This window comes from Leuciscus leuciscus (assembly GCF_965113295.1).
Source record: "Leuciscus leuciscus genome assembly, chromosome: 3".
Taxonomy (NCBI): Eukaryota; Metazoa; Chordata; class Actinopteri; order Cypriniformes; family Leuciscidae; genus Leuciscus; species Leuciscus leuciscus.
The window spans coordinates 61,860,521-61,879,360 of record NC_138727.1 but is presented as its reverse complement, the minus strand read 5'-3'; the positions used below and the strand labels follow the sequence as shown (position 1 = coordinate 61,879,360).

Below are 18,840 nucleotides of genomic sequence, written 5' to 3'. Positions count from 1 at the left end.
GCAGCATGAAGGTTTCGATCGTCACCATTGTTGAGATTCATAAGCTGATTCTTGATGTCTCTTTGTGTCTAAATGACACAGTAGTTCAAATGTTTATGTCTTATTATGCAATTCAGATCCATTATAAATGATTATGACACTAGTGGTGGAAATTTTGATTCTTTCCAGAGACTCGTTCATTTTCAGTTCGTTCACCAAAATGATTCGTTCAGATTCGTTCACTGATTCGTTCAGTGATAATTTCTTCATTTTACATAAATACTGCAGCAGGAGGCGAAAAAGAGTGTATTTTATGCTATGTTTTAACGAATGTATTTACTTGTTACAAAAAAAGAAAGTGATTTGGCTTTGTTAAAATGTGTGCCTTATTTACTAAATTAATAACATAAGTATAAATAAGTGGTTTAGATGACCAAACCAAGGTTTTCTTGCATATTTAACATTTGAATTGTTTAGTCAGACATACACATTCATAAATCTGGGATTATATTAAACGTTGATGTTCTGTATGTTGAATATGAATATAAACAATGCACACCTATAACTGCGATTTGAATGAGATTGAATCACATGCTAAATGACCGATCTACCCAGTACTCTCATTCACGAACGAAAGTACCTTAGTTCAATTCGTTCACGAATGAGATCTCTCTCTCTCGTTCAGGCTCAAAACAGAGCAATCTCAGTCAGTGATAGGCATATTCGTTCAGTAACTTAGATCCAACCAAATACATGCTCCTTCACAGCCCGAACTGAAATGCTATTTGCTGACATTACGCAAATGAGACCTAACCTATACTGTCATATTTTTTTGATTTGTTTTAGTTTTTAGAGAAGTGCATGACATGAATAAAACGTAATGAATTCATTTTTGATAATACAAAATGAACACAAGTAGTCAAGTAAATTGTTCAAAGTGCAAAATACCACACAACTAAGACTAAAACACACAAACAAAATATAAGAAAAGCAGGTAAAGAGAAGTGTAAATTTAAATCAAGTAAACAGTCAAGTGCACCCCCCTTAGCTCAAACCAAGTAAAAAATTACGATGTTAATTTGTCTTTGTTATATTTAACCATTAGCTTAATTGCGGTATTAACCTGTTTTCATTACAATGGTGAAGTGTAAATTTGTTTCTTTGATGCAAACATGCTAACTACACAAACCTAGCTCTATCGGTTCGCCATCATTATCGTTCAAACAACTGGTTATTTTCGTTCATGAATGACATGTACCAGTTCGTTCAACTCGTTCACAAACGATACGATCTCTCTCTCGTTCAGACCTATGGTTCAGACCTTCTTAAACTGTCTATGGTTCAGACTCAAAAGCAACTCGGTCACAGTCAGTGAAGGGCGTATTCGTTCACTACATCCAACAAATCACATGCTCCGTCACATCTCATACTCGAAGGCTATTGGCTCGAGGTTCATTCTTTGACAGGTTGAAAACACCGGTTCACTGAGCTGCGCATGCGCTGCTAATAGCGCCGCGCTGCTGTGGAGGGAGGGATTTCAGTGAACGAGAAATATGAGTCAATGGATTACGTGAACGAGAACGATTCATTCACCTAAAGGATTCGTTCAAAAAGAACGATTCGTTCACGAACGTAACATCACTACAATCCTGTGAAACGCCCACATCAGCTGGATAACAAAAACAGCGAGTTATATATATATTAGAGGTAGGCATAGATGAATTTTTTTAATCTAGATTAATCTAGATTAATTTTGAAATTAATCTAGATTAATCTAGATTAAAATGGCTCATTTGAATTCTGCCGAAGGCATTCAGAATATGTGTGCTACCCAAATAATGACTATAAAAGTAAGTCTTTGAGAACGGGTTTCTCAAGCCAGGTGGCGCATTAGACCAGGGGCTCATCTCCTGTTTCCAAAATGCATCACAAACTGCTTGAGAAAGCTGTTCTACTCATAGACTGTAAAAGGTTACTACTGTACCGTTACCGTCCATAGGCAACATTAGGTAGGCCTATGTTATTATCAACTACTATAGGCTATCAATTAGGGATGGGCGATATGGCCTAAAATCTATATTGTGATATACATTGCAGCCTCTTGCGAAAACGATATACAGTATATTATAATAAAACCATTTCAGAACAGATTACACAGACCCATGCTAAACAACTGCTAAATTTTTTTTTTTTAAAGGGTGTATGTAGTTTTGAGAACATATATTGTGCAAAACTGTAAGTATACAACATCATTTTGCAGATAAATAAAATTTAAGTACACTAGCTGCAGAGACTTAAGTAGGTCTAATGTTTATTATGGCTTGGAGCTTATGAAACCCCAAATTTAAAATTAGAATATTGTCTAACTGATGTCTTTTCAGTTAAAAAGAAACACAACAACGATTCTTAAAATCGAGATTATGTGCTACACCCCTAAGATATATTGGAATGGGAATAATACGCGCGCGCTAGTATTCAGTGATATCATGTTTCGTTTTGAATTTGAGGTGGTCAAACGGATTAGTCGTGTGTTAACTTACCGAACTGTTACCCCACACACTCTGTATATAGTTTGCTGCTGCTCGTCTGACGGCAATTGCACCGATCTTTTTCACCAGCTTTCACTTTCAGCCGTGTTTACTTAAGATGACGACGAATATGCGTTGCAGCCGGGTTTACCTCGCGGCCGCGGGTAGATTGCGTCATCATAGCTTGTGTAGTATAGAGCCATCTCCCAACCCAACTTGGAGAATAGATTAACGGCGATATTTTTTTTTATCGCGCGATAAGAGTCTCGCGTTAACGCAGCACGTTAACGCCGATAACGGCCCACCACTAATATATATATATATATATATATATATATATATATATATATATATGTGTATATATATATACACACACTAGGGGTGACCCCGAATAGTCGAAGATTCGATGCTTCGATAGGAGGAGCCTGATTCGACTACCGATCTCACGGTCGAATCTTCGCAGAGGTGTTATGAAACGAGGATCATGCCACTTTGGCTATATGAGGGCGCTCAATGTCTGATTTCACATAGAACTAGCTTTTATGTAAATACGTTAATATTCAGCCTATTATGATAATGCTGTAGGCCTATATAAAAATGTGCAAAGAAAGAATCTTTTAATAAATATTTTTTTAACGTGCGTGAATAAATCCAAACACCCCGTGACAGATTTAAGTTTCACTTTCAATCCGTGACCGACAGAGGATCGTCTTCGCGGCAAGGATTTAAATCTTTAACAATGTCTGGGATAAGAAAATCTAAAGTGTGGATGTACACGATTAGAAAGGATATTCTCCAAGGCTGGATTTAGCATCAGGAAAACCATGATCGCACTTCTGCCGGCCAACGTTAACATGTTTCACGCATAGACTGGGTTTCACGTTAGAATCTATTTTATCCGCGCGCACAATTTGAAAAGACTCCAACGGACAGACAGAGTGAAAGACGTTCAGGATTTGTTCTCTCGATCAGGTACAAGTGATTTCAAAACTTTTCAGCCGGTTCTAATTTTATTTTTGGATGCTGTGAACATTTTTAGCTAAAAAGACTGCCTCTCCAGTTTTGCATTTATTGTTGTTTCTGCAGTTAAAAAGACAAAGTTGAAAATTCTGGCTACTATCGTTATTTTAATAATTTATTTATTTTTATTTTATTTATTAATCTGTCAGGGTTATCTAATCTTAACTATTTGTGGCTTGTGTTTTGAATATATGTTCCCCTGCACTTTAGGCATTTTGCACACATTTGCTCCTCATCCTGTGACTTGATTCTGATTTATTTCGTTTTGTATTTTTATTTATTAGAAAGGTATATTCTGTTCTAATTTAATTTAGTAAATTAATTGTTTATTTTTTCGGTGCATCGATGTTGTGCTGTAGGCTGGCCTGCTCATTCAGGTAATTTAGCCGATTTAATTTGATTTGCATGTGAAATGGATTTATTTATGTTATTTCTTAGTTTTATTGATCAAAAATGTTTTTATACATTTTCTTCTATATCTTTGTGTGATTTTCTGTACATCGCGGCTTTGAAACGTTAAAGCCCCGCCCCCATACACATGATTCGACTATTAGTCGACTATAGGCAAGACATGACGATTCTGATTCGACTATGAAAATCCATAGTCGGGGACAGCCCTAACACACACATATATATATATATATATATATATATATATATATATATATATATATATATATATATATATATATATATATATATGTATATATGTATATGTATATGTATATATATATATATATATATATATATATATATATATATATATATACATATATATATATACATATATATATATACATATATATATATATATATATATATATATATATATATATATATATATGTATATATATATGTAAGCAAATCTTAAATGGCCAATATAAGTCTACTTCTAAATATATATTTTGTCCTTGCATTCATTCTTGTGGCTCAGTCAGTGTCACACCTGAATGAATGGCTCATTATGCAAGTAATTACGCATAATGGGTGGGACATTGTATTCTCAGGTGTAAACCACTCCTCCTTCACGCCCCCCTCGCATATTGGCTTTCCAAGCAAAACCTGTCTTACACAATTTAAATCAATGTATTGTTTTATGTGAACGATTTTCACATAATTTTGAAGCCAGAACTCGAAGCGACAACATTCATTAGTCAAAAGTCTTATTGACACATATTTAGTATGAGTTTTGTGGTCTTATTTCAGCAACTTAAATTTTTATTTTTTTCAATAACCATGCATAAACATTATTCTCTTAAAAATACAAACATCTACATACATGTTGCTCACATATTATGCTAGCCCTGTTTGTGCTATATAGAGTGCTATATTTACACCTTTGCCATTAACATGTTTATAAATAACTGAAAAAAGCACAAATGTCAGGGCATGTCAAAACATCTCAAGGGCCCCAAAAACACCTTAGACCCCAGAGGGTTAACATATGAGCAAAAATTGGCAAACAAAAGCTTATTTGAGGTGGCAGATATTTTACAGTAAAAATGTATAATCTATCCAAAACTAGTCAACGAAATGTTGTCTTTCATATGTCTGTAACATAGGTCTTTCGTTTATATAAGAAATATAAATGTTAATTTGCAGTTTAATACGTTGCTTATACAAATACATTTTATTTCAACATATTTCACACAGATGTTCTAACCAGCTCATAGACATAATAATTGTCTGGACAGGCTTTGACTTTAATGGGAATAAACAAACGGAGTAGCTAACTGTCTTACAATGAGCTAATTGTCTTACATTGACAGCTGTCAGTGTGAAAACCTTGTCCCAAGATGTTTTTGATAAATTTTGGACGCAGAAGGACCACCTCTCGTTGAGGAGCATTCAAGTGGGACTTAAATATGCCATGGAGGGGTAAAAGATTATAAAATAAATATGGTGAGTAACAAGATTAATTTGGAAGCGAGGGTTTACAGATCACAAACAAGCGGGAGAAGCCTCATGTTGCGGTCGTCACGATCGCAGAAAAACAATATCTAGGATCAACACTGTTCATTTATACCGCAGGGTAAGTTTAAGTTAATTTACATTTAACCAGTTTAATATGGAGAGGCACTCCCAGTCAACAATTTGATCTCTCAGTGATCTCACCATGAGCTCTCATGATACCTGTGATGTGTTCACAATCTGAGTTCACAGTGAGCTAAAAGTGTATCCTCACAGCGCCCTCACTGTGTGCTCATGCTATAGTCATATATAGCAACTATATTGGTCTGAGTCATTTGAACTATGCCCGTTGATCACGCCTCTCGTGCAGGAGAAAACACAGAGCAGACTCACCAGACTAATGTTCAATCTTAAGATTGAGCTTGGTCTGGTGATAGCCAGACTACACAAAGACTAGATACCCAGCATGCATTGCAGCATGAAGGTTTCAATCGTCACCATTGTTGAGATTCATAAGCTGATTCTTGATGCCTCTTTGTGTCTAAATGACACAGTAGTTCAAATGTTTGTGTCTTATTATGCAATTCAGATCCATTATAAATGATTATGACACTGTTGGATATCAAACTGTGTAATCTGAGGTCTATTATAATTTAAAATATCAATGTCAAACAAAATAATAAAACATCAACATCTAAATCTCTATTAATTGCTGAGATCTTCACATATTTAATGTGAATATATTTAAGTAATAGGACAGGTGATCCATCTAGATCAATATTATTGTGTACCAAACAGGTCAATCTTTGACAATATTTCCTTAATTAGAGATATTATATAGGCTTCCAAATTATTTAATATCAATTGTGGTGTGTTGTCTTTAGACCAAGAGAAAGCGTTTGATCAGGTTTAGCATGCTTATCTATGGAATGTTTTAGAAGCTTTTGGTTTTAATGAGAAGTTTAAGTTTAATAGTGCTCTTATGTGCTTCATTCGAGGTCAGTAGAGGTATTAGACAAGGATGTTCATTATCAGGAATGTTATATTCTCTTGTTATTCAACCACTTCTACAAACAATTAGGAAGAATTTAGATGGTTTTAGGATACCACTTTGTGATGTTAATTTTTGTATATCAGCTTATGCCGACGACCTTATAATAATTAATAAACAAAGTGATATATATGTTTTATCTAAATTGATAGAAGACTTTGGAAAATGATCTTCAGCAAAAGTAAATTGTAAAAAAAGTGGGGCATTTTTATTAGGGGATTGGAATGAAGGGAAACCAATTCTTCCTGAAGGTCTGAGTTGAAATAGGTAGGGTTGCAGAGATTTATTATTATTATTATTATTATTTAATTTTTTAGGAGATGATAATATCTTACAAAAAAATTGGGATGATTTATTACAAAGAGTGAAAGGTCGTCTAGACAAATGGAAGTGGATTCTACCCAACCTGTCTTATAGGGGAAGAACACTTATTGTAAATAATTTGGTCGCTTTACTCTTATGGCACAGACTGGTTTGTATTGATCCTCCAGTGAAATTGATGGCCGGGATTCAAGCGGATTTTGTTGACTTTTTTGGGGAGTATTTTATTTTTGCCCAAAGAAGAAGGGGGTCAAGGAGTGGTTCTTCTCCAGAGAAGGAGTGCAGCTCTCCAGTTGTGTTTTTACTCAGGACTATTGGAAACCTTGGAATAGATAAACCTCTTTTTTTAATGGACCCTAAGTGCTTGGATATTTTAAAATTGTTGTCTTTTTATCAGCATCTTTTCAAGATTTGGAGTTTTATTCATATTCAAAAGACAGAAAATTTGCATTCCATTTTTTGGTTTCTGAATGAACCCTTGATTTTTAAGGCAAGACTGGATCTGTGTGCGACCATTTTTTTACCAGGATTCAATAAGATTTTACAAAATTCAGGTTCCCTTTCAGTCGCTCACGTTGTGAGGAGATGACCGGTAAGCTCCGCCCCCCTTGGTTACGGTTGCTAACTTGGACAAAAAAAACGGAGTGGCTAACTGTCTTACAATGAGCTAACTGTCTTACAATGACAGCTGTCAGTGTGAAAACCTTGTCCTAAGATGTTTTTGATAAATTTTGGACGCAGAAGGACCACCTCTCGTTGAGGAGCATTCAAGTGGGACTTAAATATGCCATGGAGGGATAAAAGATTATGAAATAAATATGGTGAGTAACAAGATTAATTTGGAAGCGAGGGTTTACAGATCACAAACAAGCGGGAGACGCCTCATGTTGCGGTCGTCACGATCGCAGAAAAACAATATCTAGGATCAACACTTTTCATTTATACCGCAGGGTAAGTTTAAGTTAAAGGGGTCATATAATGGTACATGCACTTTTACAAGTTGATTGCACTGAAATGTCTGTTGGCAGTGCCTGTACACAACCATCCTATCATGATTAAAATCCATCCAGTGGTTTTGTTTTAATCTCCTTATATGTTTGACCATCTATGAAATCAAGCCGTTCGATATTGTGACGTCATAAGATCGTACGCCCCTCCCGCGATTGTGATTGACAGCCGTGTTTCAACACAAGACCCGCCCTGAGCAAGCTGTGACAGCCGTCGTCATAGTAGTCCGCCATTGTTGATATGCTGGAGTAGAATGGCGTCTACACGATTGTGGTGTTCTGTTCTTAGATGTAATAAGGAACACAGCAGTCATTTGGATGTTCCTAAATCTGAGCCGTTATAGATGCAGTGGCTGAGTTTTGTTTTTGAAGTGATATGCCCAAAGGATTGACGCGGGGATTCCCTCACGGGGATTCCCCACGATCGTCCATGCTTTCATGTTTACGCGAATCATTTCACACCAGACAGCTTTACAAACGAGAAAAAACGGATCGGTACCAACGTGTTACTGCTGAACCTCCAGAAGATGTGAGTGTAATGTTTTATTAACCTTTATATTAGTATTTATATTAATCTTTGCGAAATTTGCAAACCTTGCTGCAGGCTTCACGATGAATGCATCTAAGGTTTACACTCAGGGTACATTACAGCATGTTTTCTATGTACGACGTTCTCAATATAATTCATAATCCCACGTTTATAATGAACAACGCGTGGTTATTGTGTTACAAACGGTGTACGCACAGAACAGAGGGGCGGGGTGAGCAAAGCTCATTATCATTTAAAGACACATGCACTGAAACGGCGTGCTGAAAACAGAGCTGTTTTTGACCAGGTAAAATTAGTGTTTTCTTACAATACTAATGAGAATTTTTAATTAAAGTATATTACAAACTTTTAATTTAGACCCTAAAGAATCATATTAGCTTGTACAAAAATGGCATTATATGACCCCTTTAATTTACGTTTAACCAGTTTAATATGGAGAGGCACTCCCAGTCAACAATTTGATCTCTCAGTGATCTCACCATGAGCTCTCATGATACCTGTGATGTGTTCACAATCTGAGTTCACAGTGAGCTAAAAGTGTATCCTCACAGCGCCCTCACTGTGTGCTCATGCTATAGTCATATATAGCAACTATATTGGTCTGATTGGTTGAAGGACTATCCAATTGCGTTCAGAGTAATTTGAACTATGCCCGTTGATCACGCCTCTCGTGCAGGAGAAAACACAGAGCAGACTCACCAGACTAATGTTCAATCTTAAAAGATTGAGCTTGGTCTGGTGATAGCCAGACTACACAAAGACTAGATACCCATCATGCATTGCAACATGAAGGTTTCGATCGTCACCATTGTTGAGATTCATAAGCTGATTCTTGATGTCTCTTTGTGTCTAAATGACAAAGTGTTCAAATGTTTGTGTCTTATTATGCAATTCAGATCCATTATAAATGATTATGGCACTGTTGGATATCAAACTGTGTAATCTGAGGTCTATTATCATTTCAAATATCAATATCAAACAAAATAATAAAACATCAACATCTAAATCTCTATTAATTCTCAATAAGAACTTTTGTAGACGTCTGACAGAAATAAAGTCAGTCTGGTGAGTAATAAGTGAAGCTGGTAATGCTGTTTGTGGAGTTGTTTAATCCTCCTCTGCTGAGATCTTCACAGATTGAATGTCTTCTTTTATTTGATCTAAGGCTGTGGCTGAAGTCAGTTGTATGTTTGGAGAACGTTCTTATGAGAAAGATCGGTAACACTTTACAATACGGGTGCACTAATCTGCATTAATTCATGCTTAACTAATGCACAGATAATCATGTGTTAATGTATGACTCATGAAGAATTAAACCATTAATTAATGATTACTGCATCAGCAACTAATAAAGATTCTAAATGATTAATAGATTAAGTAATATATGAATTGTTATTAATTAAATGTGTCATAATGTATTAATTCCTTAATAACTTATTTTATTAACTAAAAGTGTAAATTAATGTGTTAATTACCACAGTTGGTCAAAGCAATGTACTTCAACTTCCAGTTGTCTGCTTTAATTAATCATTAACTAATGATTTGCAAATGTATCATTATGTTATGACTTTACTTGTTGAGGCACATGACTATTAACTAATTGTTAAGTAATATGCCATTTATGGGATTTGACAGTTTGCACATGCAGTGAATGTAATGTCAGAGAACGTGTTTGAAGGATGGGTGAGTTGGGCTGCACACAAATATCACCAGAATCTGAACTCCTGACGCTGTTACACTGTGTTTAAACTGGACGAGACCAGCTGTCTACACTGGACATGACAGACCATCGCAAGTCCATTTGTCCTTCGTAACAGAACTAGCACAAGAGCTCTGAGTACGTCAGAAATAGAGTGTGGCATCGGTTTACTGTCGGGGTTTTTGTGTCTATGTCCAGTCTAGACAGTGTTATGAAATAGCAGTGCTCAGCCGCATGTGCTCAGTGTTCCACAACCTCAAGCTTAACCTGACATAGTCCTGTGCCATGAACAACAAGGTTCATCGGACTCAGTGAAATCTTGGTTGTACATGGTTGGAAATTGAAATCCATGGCTTAGTGTGGATGTCAAATGTACATTTGCAAATCATTAGTTAATAATGAATTAAAGCAGACAACTGGAAGTTGAAGTACATTGCTTTGACCAACTGTGGTAATTAACGCATTAATTTACACTTTTAGTTAATAAAATAAGTTATTAAGGAATTAATACATTATGACACATTTAATTAATAACAATTCATATATTACTTAATCTATTAATCATTTAGAATCTTTATTAGTTGCTGATGCAGTAATCATTAATTAATGGTTTAGTTCTTCATGAGTCACACATTAACACATGATTATCTGTGCATTAGTTAAGCATGAATTAATGGTAATTAGTGCACCCGTATTGTAAAGTGTTATCGAAAGATCTGTTATCAGGGTGTGCACTCATACTGTGAGCTGACCATGTGACACCACACACTTCCCATCATTGCCTCTCTCATCTATTACGCAATATCACAGTTTGACATGTCTCTCATTGGAAAGTTCCACGTGGTGTCATGAATAATTAAGAGCAAGTGTCTTCTCATTGGATAAGAAAACTCAGTCATATGAATAATTATGAGACACCGATGAGTCATCAAAGTACTATAGTGCTCTGACACGATGAAGATTTTAAACCCGGAAGATGAAAATAGCAGAAAAAGCTATGGCAGGTGATGTTCAGATGTTCCCCAGTCACGCGAGACACAACAGACACTAAATCAGGGCATAAATGAGAGATTTAATATCCCAAAGTCTCTTTATGGCACAGCAGTACTGATGTCCATCCTTGAGTCTCTGTTATAGTGACAGTATGGGATGTTTAGCTTAATGTAAATCATGTCAGCTATGTTTTGCTAGCTATGTTTTGTATGTTGTTACACAGCTTTTATTAGCGCTTCACTGATGTCAAGGGTGTGGTGCAAATATAGCACTGTGTGTGTGACCAGCAACACTTGTTAAATACAGTCTTCTAGACTGCAAACAACGAACAAATGATGTTTAGCACCATAACCGATGTCATAATGTTGATTGTTGAAAAAACATGAACAACAGATGAAAATAATCCCAAATGTCCTGTTTTTAAGGAAATCTGGAGAGTTGGATTGTTGTAATTAACAGAATATGTACCTAGTTGTAATTTTGGTGATGAAGAGTATGATGAAGGTGGTAAAGTTGAAGATGAAGGTGGTGGTGATGAGGTTGAAGATGTGACGGGTCTGATGGATTCACTATCTTCAGTCGCTGGTTTAGTCATGTGATCTGAAGCTGTTGTGGTTGGTTTACGTGACTCACTCTCTGATGTGTCTGAAGCACAAATAAACATTGGGTTTAATTTATGATACATAATATATAGATGACAGTTAATGCAGAATAAAAACTATTTAAGATTGTTTGCTTGCATATATTGAGCCTGCATTTAAGAAGAAGTCATATTGTGGCCAGTCATGTGACCACTTTGAACTTTATATGACACAGCTGTTATTAACGCTTCACTGATGTCAAGGGTGTGTGGAAATATAGCGCTGTGTGTGTGACCAGCAACACTTGTTAAATACAGTCTTCTAGACTGCAAACAACGAACAAATGATTTTTAGTTAACTAATTTTACAATCAGATTTTGATCTTAAAAAATAATATCAAATGGCTGCATCTTACCGTTATTAATGTTCAGATCTGTCACTGAAATCCACTTGTTCTTTTGTCCCGTCTCAACAGCTCCACACCAGTATATCCCAGAATCCTTTAGTGTCAGATCAGTGATGGTCACAGTAAAAACTCCTGCAGATTCATCATCCCTCAGAGAGAATCTGCCGTTACTGTTTGTTTCTGATGAAGCTTTGATACCCGATGTCTTACAGAGCGACGGGTCGCTTCCTTTGCAGATGAACTTGATCTTGTTCTTCAAATCACTGTTATAATGGCAGGTGATGTTCAGATGTTCTCCAGTCACACGAGACACGACAGACACTAAATCAGGGCATAAATGAGAGATTTAATATCCCAAAGTAGCCTATCTTTATGTCACAGCAGTACTGATGTCCATCCTTGAGTCTCTGTTATAGTGACAGTATGGGCTGTTTAGTCTAATGTAAATCATGTCAGCTGTGTTTTGGTGTGAACGGCTTCTCTGTTAACAAAGACTGATAATGGAATAAATATAAAATGAAAAAGTATTTTACAACAGAAAGACCTGAACTTTTGTGTACAGATAATGTACTTTGTGTTTTGAATGAGCGATTTCTCCATAACTGAGACAGTGTTGTGTGTGAGGAAGTGATGCGGGTCAGTGTCCGTGGTGTGAACACACACGCTTATCATCGTCTACAGAGGATACTGTGGTTTCTGTTATCTCGCCTCTTTACATCCTTACACAGGGTTACCACACCTTGGTTAACTTCAAATTCAAGGACCTTTCAAGGACTTTCCAGGTCCAATACCCTCAAATTCAAGGACTTAATATGTAGTTGTTTTGTGCGCACGTGAACGTCATGGCAACGTACAACACAAAGTACCTCACGCGGGAAACACTTAACGTAACGCGTAAATGTGCGTAGCTAACATAAATCAAGCAAGAATGCATGGGCCACGAAGTGTTGGCAAAATAACACATTAACGGACCAGAGGAAATAATATGGAATTTTTTTTCCAGAAAACTAAATAAACAAAATAAATTCAAGCACTTTCAAGGAACTGTATCTATTATGTTCATTTTCAAAAACTTTCTAGGGCCTAGATTTTTTTTTTTTTTTTTTTTTTAGATTCACAAACTTTCAAGGATTTCAAGGACCCGTGGGAACCCTGCTTACAACACGTGATACAGCTTTCTCTCAGACACACACAGATCTCTCTAATGTTACTGATATACTAGTTATGATTATATGTGTTCTCTTACGAGAGGTTCTCTCGTATTGCGTAAGTTTAGCTTACGCTACGGGTAAAGTCATCTTTTCGCGAGATATGAAGCAAAAAAATTATCCTTAATTTTATATATCTTGTCAACGCAGTGCGGCAGCAAGCTGACCTAGAGCAGGCAAACTAGCGTGCTCATAGGCTGCTCTGCGGCAACTGCAGCAGCCTATCACTGAGCCCTTGGCGTGACGTCACGTCCAATGAGCGCGAGCAGCGCGCCTACGCGTCACGGCCCGAGGCGGGGCGTGGCAGAGGGTATAAATACGGGCTGAGAGGCTGCTTTCACTGATTTTTGTCTCTTCAGCGAAGCTCTTCGCATCGCTGATCTTTGAGGAAGCCGCCGTTGAAACCAGCGCTTTGCAAGCCGAGGATTCTGCCTGAGGAAGCCGGCCGCCTTCGCCGCCTTCAGCTATCCCTGCCTGCTTCGCTATCCGGCGAAACATATCCTTTCTATTATGCATTGTATTTCATGTAAAGCTCCGCTCAGCGACAGAGACCGCCATGTTATCTGCACTCTCTGCCTGGGACCGGACCACGCTGCCCTCGCCCTCGCGGCGGGTGGCTGTGAAATGTGCGAAGAACTGCCGATGTCGACCCTGCGGGCTCGACTCGCCTTGTTCGACGCTCCAGCTGTCTCTCCGTCTGCCTCCACCGGGCCGCGCAAGAAGAAGCGCCGCTCTCAGAGGCCACCGGAACCCGCAGCAGCAGCTGAGCGCTCGCCGGAGCCCCTCCCGCGAGCCTCGCTATCTCCATCTCCTCCCCCCCTTCCCGACGCGCAGCGGCCGGCCTTTGCCCGCACTGCCGTCGCCTCGGGGGATGAAGCGGACGACGCTGTTTTAACGGACAGCTGCTCTATCCTGGCCTCGGACAGCGAGGAGTGGTCTGGCTCCACCTCCTCTGCACAGGAGTCTAGCCGGTCCCGCGCCAGTGTCGACGCGGAACTGCTCCGCCTCCTCACCAAAGCGGTCGAACAATTGGGACTCGACTGGTCCCCACCGAGGGCGCCCGCGCCTAACCGACTTGACGGGTGTTTTCTGCCTAGCCGCCGCCCTGCGCCTGCCTCTAGGTCAGCACCCTTCCTGCCTGAGCTCCACACTGAGCTCTCTAAGTCGTGGAACGCCCCATTCTCCGCTAGACTCCGCTCACCGGTCTCCTCGACCCTCTCCCAAGTGGACGGGGCCGCCGAGAAGGGATATACTCAAATTCCCCCGGTGGAAGATGCTGTGGCAACGCACCTTTGCCCGCCATCCGCCAGATGGCGCTCAAAGTCTGCCCTGCCGTCCAAGGCCTGCAGGACCACATCAGCACTCGTCGGCCGCGCCTTCTCCGCCGCCGGCCAGGCTGCTTCCGCCCTGCATTCAATGGCTGTGCTCCAGATCCTCCAAGCCGATCTCCTCCGAGAGCTGGACGAGAAAGGCCCGGATCGCGCCGTTCTCACGGACCTGCGTAGCGCGACGGACCTCTCCCTTCGCGCCACAAAGTCCGCTGCACAAGCCATCGGGAGATCTATGGCCTCGCTCACCGTCACCGAAAGGCACCTTTGGTTGACGTTGGCGGATATGAGCGAATCCGAGCGTCCAGTGTTCCTCAACGCACCGCTCTCTCCCACCGGCCTGTTCGGCCCAGCGGTCGCCGGGATCGTCGATCGCTTCTCGGAGGTGCAGAAGGCATCGCAGGCGATGAATCTCTTCCTGCCCCGCCGCTCGAGTTCGTCTGCAGGCCGCTCTCAGCAGCCTCCTGCACGGAACTCTTCTCAGCGCTCTGCCCAGCCTCCGTCTTCGCAGCGACGACAGGGCGGCCGCCCTAGGTCGCGCTCAACCAGCCGTCACAAACCGCCTCCCCCCCGGGGACCCCGGCCCAAGGTGACGCTCAAGCCTGAGCCCGCGAAGTCCTCCTAGCGGCTGCAAGGAGGAAAAGATGGCTGAGTCCCGCTGCGGCCGGACCGCCATCAAAGCGCCCAGCTCTGCCAGTCCCCTTAGAAAAGGCTACTGCAGCAGCTTACATCGCAGCCAACGAGCCAGTAATACAACTCTCTCGCCTGCACACAAACGCCGTTTTCACGGCGACCCAGAGAAATCTCATAAAGAGTATGGTTTCGGGTTTTCCGGCTCACGCCGAAGGTGTCATGAGTGTAGAATTTGTGCCCACGCCCCAGTGCTCACCACTACACACAAACACGATCTCCCCGGTAACGCTCACAGAGCGCACTCTCATAAAGCGGGCACGCGCCGCTCGAGTGCTAAAGGTAGAGAATGTGCCCGCTCTTCCAAGCCCACACCTACCCACTGCCCGCTCTGTCACACAGTTATCCCGGGACGCAGATCCTCTAAAGCTCCCTTACACTGGCCGTGTTGCATATGTAAGCCCTGTGCCCGCTCACGAGCGCGCGCACTTACTATCAAACACGTTAAACCTCATGCCGCTCTCGCGCCACGGGTTTCTAGCATCAAAATGTGCCCCGTCCCCAGTGACCGAGCCGTTATGTGCTGTACAGCCAGTCACCATTGTTCGCGAGCCCCCATATTCGAGCACCGGCAGCGCGCGCGCCGCCCCGTCCTCTCTGATAGAGGTTCCCCATCCCGCCCAGCGCGGCGATCCGAACCCAGAGATCATTCGACCCCTAGCTATGTGTGCGAAAGCATGGCAAGCTATCCAGGGCGTGTCAGAATGGGTGCTGAATACTATAATGCACGGCTATTCGCTTCAATTCGCTCGCCGTCCCCCGCGCTTTCTAGCACGGACAGAGACGAGAGTGAATACAGAAGTAGCGCATCTGCTTCAGGCAGAAATAGCAAAGCTGCTGCACAAAGGGGCTATAGAACAGGTGCATCCTTCTCAGAGCGAGTCGGGCTTTTACAGCCGTTATTTCCTCGTACCCAAGAAGGACGGAGCGCTGAGACCTATTTTAGATCTGAGACATTTGAACAAAGCTCTCATGAGACGGCCGTTCAAAATGATCACAACCAGACAAATCCTCGCGCAAATTCGCCCGGGAGACTGGTTCATCTCTCTCGATCTAAAGGACGCATATTTTCAGATTCAGATAATACCCCGTCACAGGCCATTCTTGAGATTCGCCTTCGACGGTCGGGTATATCAGTACACCGTCCTGCCGTTCGGTCTATCTTTAGCACCCCGTACATTTACGAAGTGCATGGACGCGGCTCTCTCTCCCCTGAGGAGACAAGGAATGCGGATACTGAATTATCTGGACGACTGGCTAGTCCTCGCGCAGTCAGAGGCAGAGCTTTTGTCTCACAGAACAGCGCTTCTCAGCCATCTGGAATGCTTGGGTCTCTCGGTCAACTGGACCAAGAGCTCATTACTGCCCCGCCAGTCGACTTCCTTTCTCGGAATAGAACTGGACTCGGTGGCTATGACGGCCAGATTGTCAGAGCAGCGCGCGCGCCGCATTCGACATCTCGCCGCGTCTTTCCAGACGGGCAGTCAGGTTCCGCTGAGGACATTCCAGCGAGTCCTGGGGCATATGGCCTCAGCTGCAGCAGTGCTCCAGCTGGGCTTACTGCGCATGCGCCCGCTTCAACGCTGGCTGAAAGCGCGAGTGCCTCACCGAGCCTGGACGGCCGGCCGCTTACGAGTCAGAGTGAATCATGGCTGTGTTTCAGCCCTGCAGCCCTGGCTAGCAGCCGAATGGTATCGCACGGGAGTGACGATGGGAGTTGTCTCGCTACGGAAAGTTGTCTCGACAGATGCGTCCAACCTAGGTTGGGGAGCGCTATTAGAGGGCAGACCGGTCTATGGCCCTTGGTCAGACCAGGAGAGTCACCTTCATATAAACTGTCTAGAGATGCTGGCGGTCGAGAAAGCGCTCAAGCACTTCCTCCCATACCTACAGGGCCACCATGTACTAGTCCGCACGGACAACATGTCAGTGGTAGCCTATGTGAACCGTCAGGGCGGTGTCAGATCCAAAACACTCTGCGCCCTGGCGGAACGCCTCCTTGTATGGGCTCAGCACTCACTGCGCTCGCTGAGAGCCGCGCATGTGCCGGGTCTCCTGAACGAGGGTCCAGACAGACTGTCCAGGGACAATGTTCCCCTGGGGGAGTGGTCTTTGCATCCCCAAACAGTCCAGTCGCTGTGGCGCCGTTTCGGCAGAGCGCAAGTCGACCTCTTTGCGTCAAAAGACAACGCGCACTGCCCACGGTTCTTTTCCAAGAGCGAGGACGCGCTGGCCCAAACCTGGCCCAGCGGCCCGCTTTACGCTTTTCCCCCTGTCTCTCTGCTGCCACAAGTCATCGAGAGAATCAGGGAAGCGCGCCACACGGTGCTCCTCATAGCCCCGTATTGGGAGAATCAGACGTGGTTCCCAGATCTAATACGGCTGGCGGACACACCCCCCTGGCCGATACCGGTGAGAAGAGACCTTCTCTCTCAAGCCCGCGGCTCGATCTGGCATCCTCATCCAGAGCGCTGGTCTCTGCATGTATGGATAGTCAACGGATACCCGTTGACTTGCCAATAGGGGTTGTGAACACGATCACACAGTCTAGAGCTCCCTCTACGAGACGGCTCTACACATCTAAATGGTCTGTGTTTAATAAATGGTGCACCGCCCAAGGGCTGGATCCACAAACATGTGAGGTGTCGCGTGTGCTTTGTTTCCTCCAAGAGCTGTTGGACATGGGCAGGTCCCCCTCCACGCTCAAAGTATATGTTGCGGCCATATCAGCTTTTTCCGACTCGGCGCTGGGCCGCGCATTAGGGAGGAATGAGCTCATTATCCGCTTCCTTAGAGGAGCTAGGAGGATGAACCCCCCGCGACCCCCCTCGGTTCCTATTTGGGATCTTTCCCTGGTCTTAGAGGCCATGAAAGCGCATCCCTTTGAACCCATGGAAACTGTGGATATGAAATACCTCACGCTCAAAACCGTTTTTCTGATAGCCCTGTCTTCAGTCAAACGTGTGGGTGACCTGCATGCGTTATCAGTTAACGCGGCATGTCTCGAGTTCGGACCTAATGACTCTAAAGTCATTCTCAAACCGAGACACGGTTATGTCCCCAAGGTGTTGGGCACACCCTTCAGAGCACAGGTCATTTCTCTCTCAGCTTTGCCGGCTACCGGCAGCGAAGTTGACAGTAATCTCCTTTGCCCTGTCAGAGCGCTGAGAAATTACATTACGCGCTCCGCCGCCATGAGGCGCTCGGAGCAGCTTTTCGTTTCGTTTGGTGGGCGCACCAAGGGTCTCGCCGCCTCGAAACACACTCTGTCCAGATGGATAGTGGACGCTATTGCAGCTGCTTATGCGTCTAAAGACCTGCAATGCCCTTTGGGCATCAGAGCCCACTCTACTAGAGGCATGGCCTCGTCATGGGCTTGGACTAGCGGAATTTCTATTCATGACATTTGTACGGCGGCGGGCTGGGCCTCCCCGTCTACATTTGTTAGATTTTACAATCTAGAAGTTCCCGCCCTGCAGGCTAAACTTTTATCAGTCTAAATCTCGCGTAGGCCGGCCCACTTCTGTGCGCGGGCTACTGCTGTTTGATTTAGCCCTCCTGGTTGAGC

At 42.5% G+C, this 18,840-nt stretch overlaps 1 protein-coding gene across 1 annotated transcript in view; it reads right to left on the bottom strand.

Annotated features, from left to right (window-relative positions):
• Positions 1–18,840, bottom strand: part of LOC309493640 (uncharacterized protein) — a 544,011-nt gene that overhangs the window by 110,472 nt on the left and 414,699 nt on the right. The window contains exons 5-6 of the mRNA XM_082162808.1: positions 12,056–12,367; positions 11,528–11,704 (exon numbers count right to left, since the gene is read on the bottom strand). Coding sequence (XP_082018934.1) covers positions 11,528–11,704; positions 12,056–12,367 — 489 coding nt within the window. The remainder of the gene's footprint in view (positions 1–11,527; positions 11,705–12,055; positions 12,368–18,840) is intronic.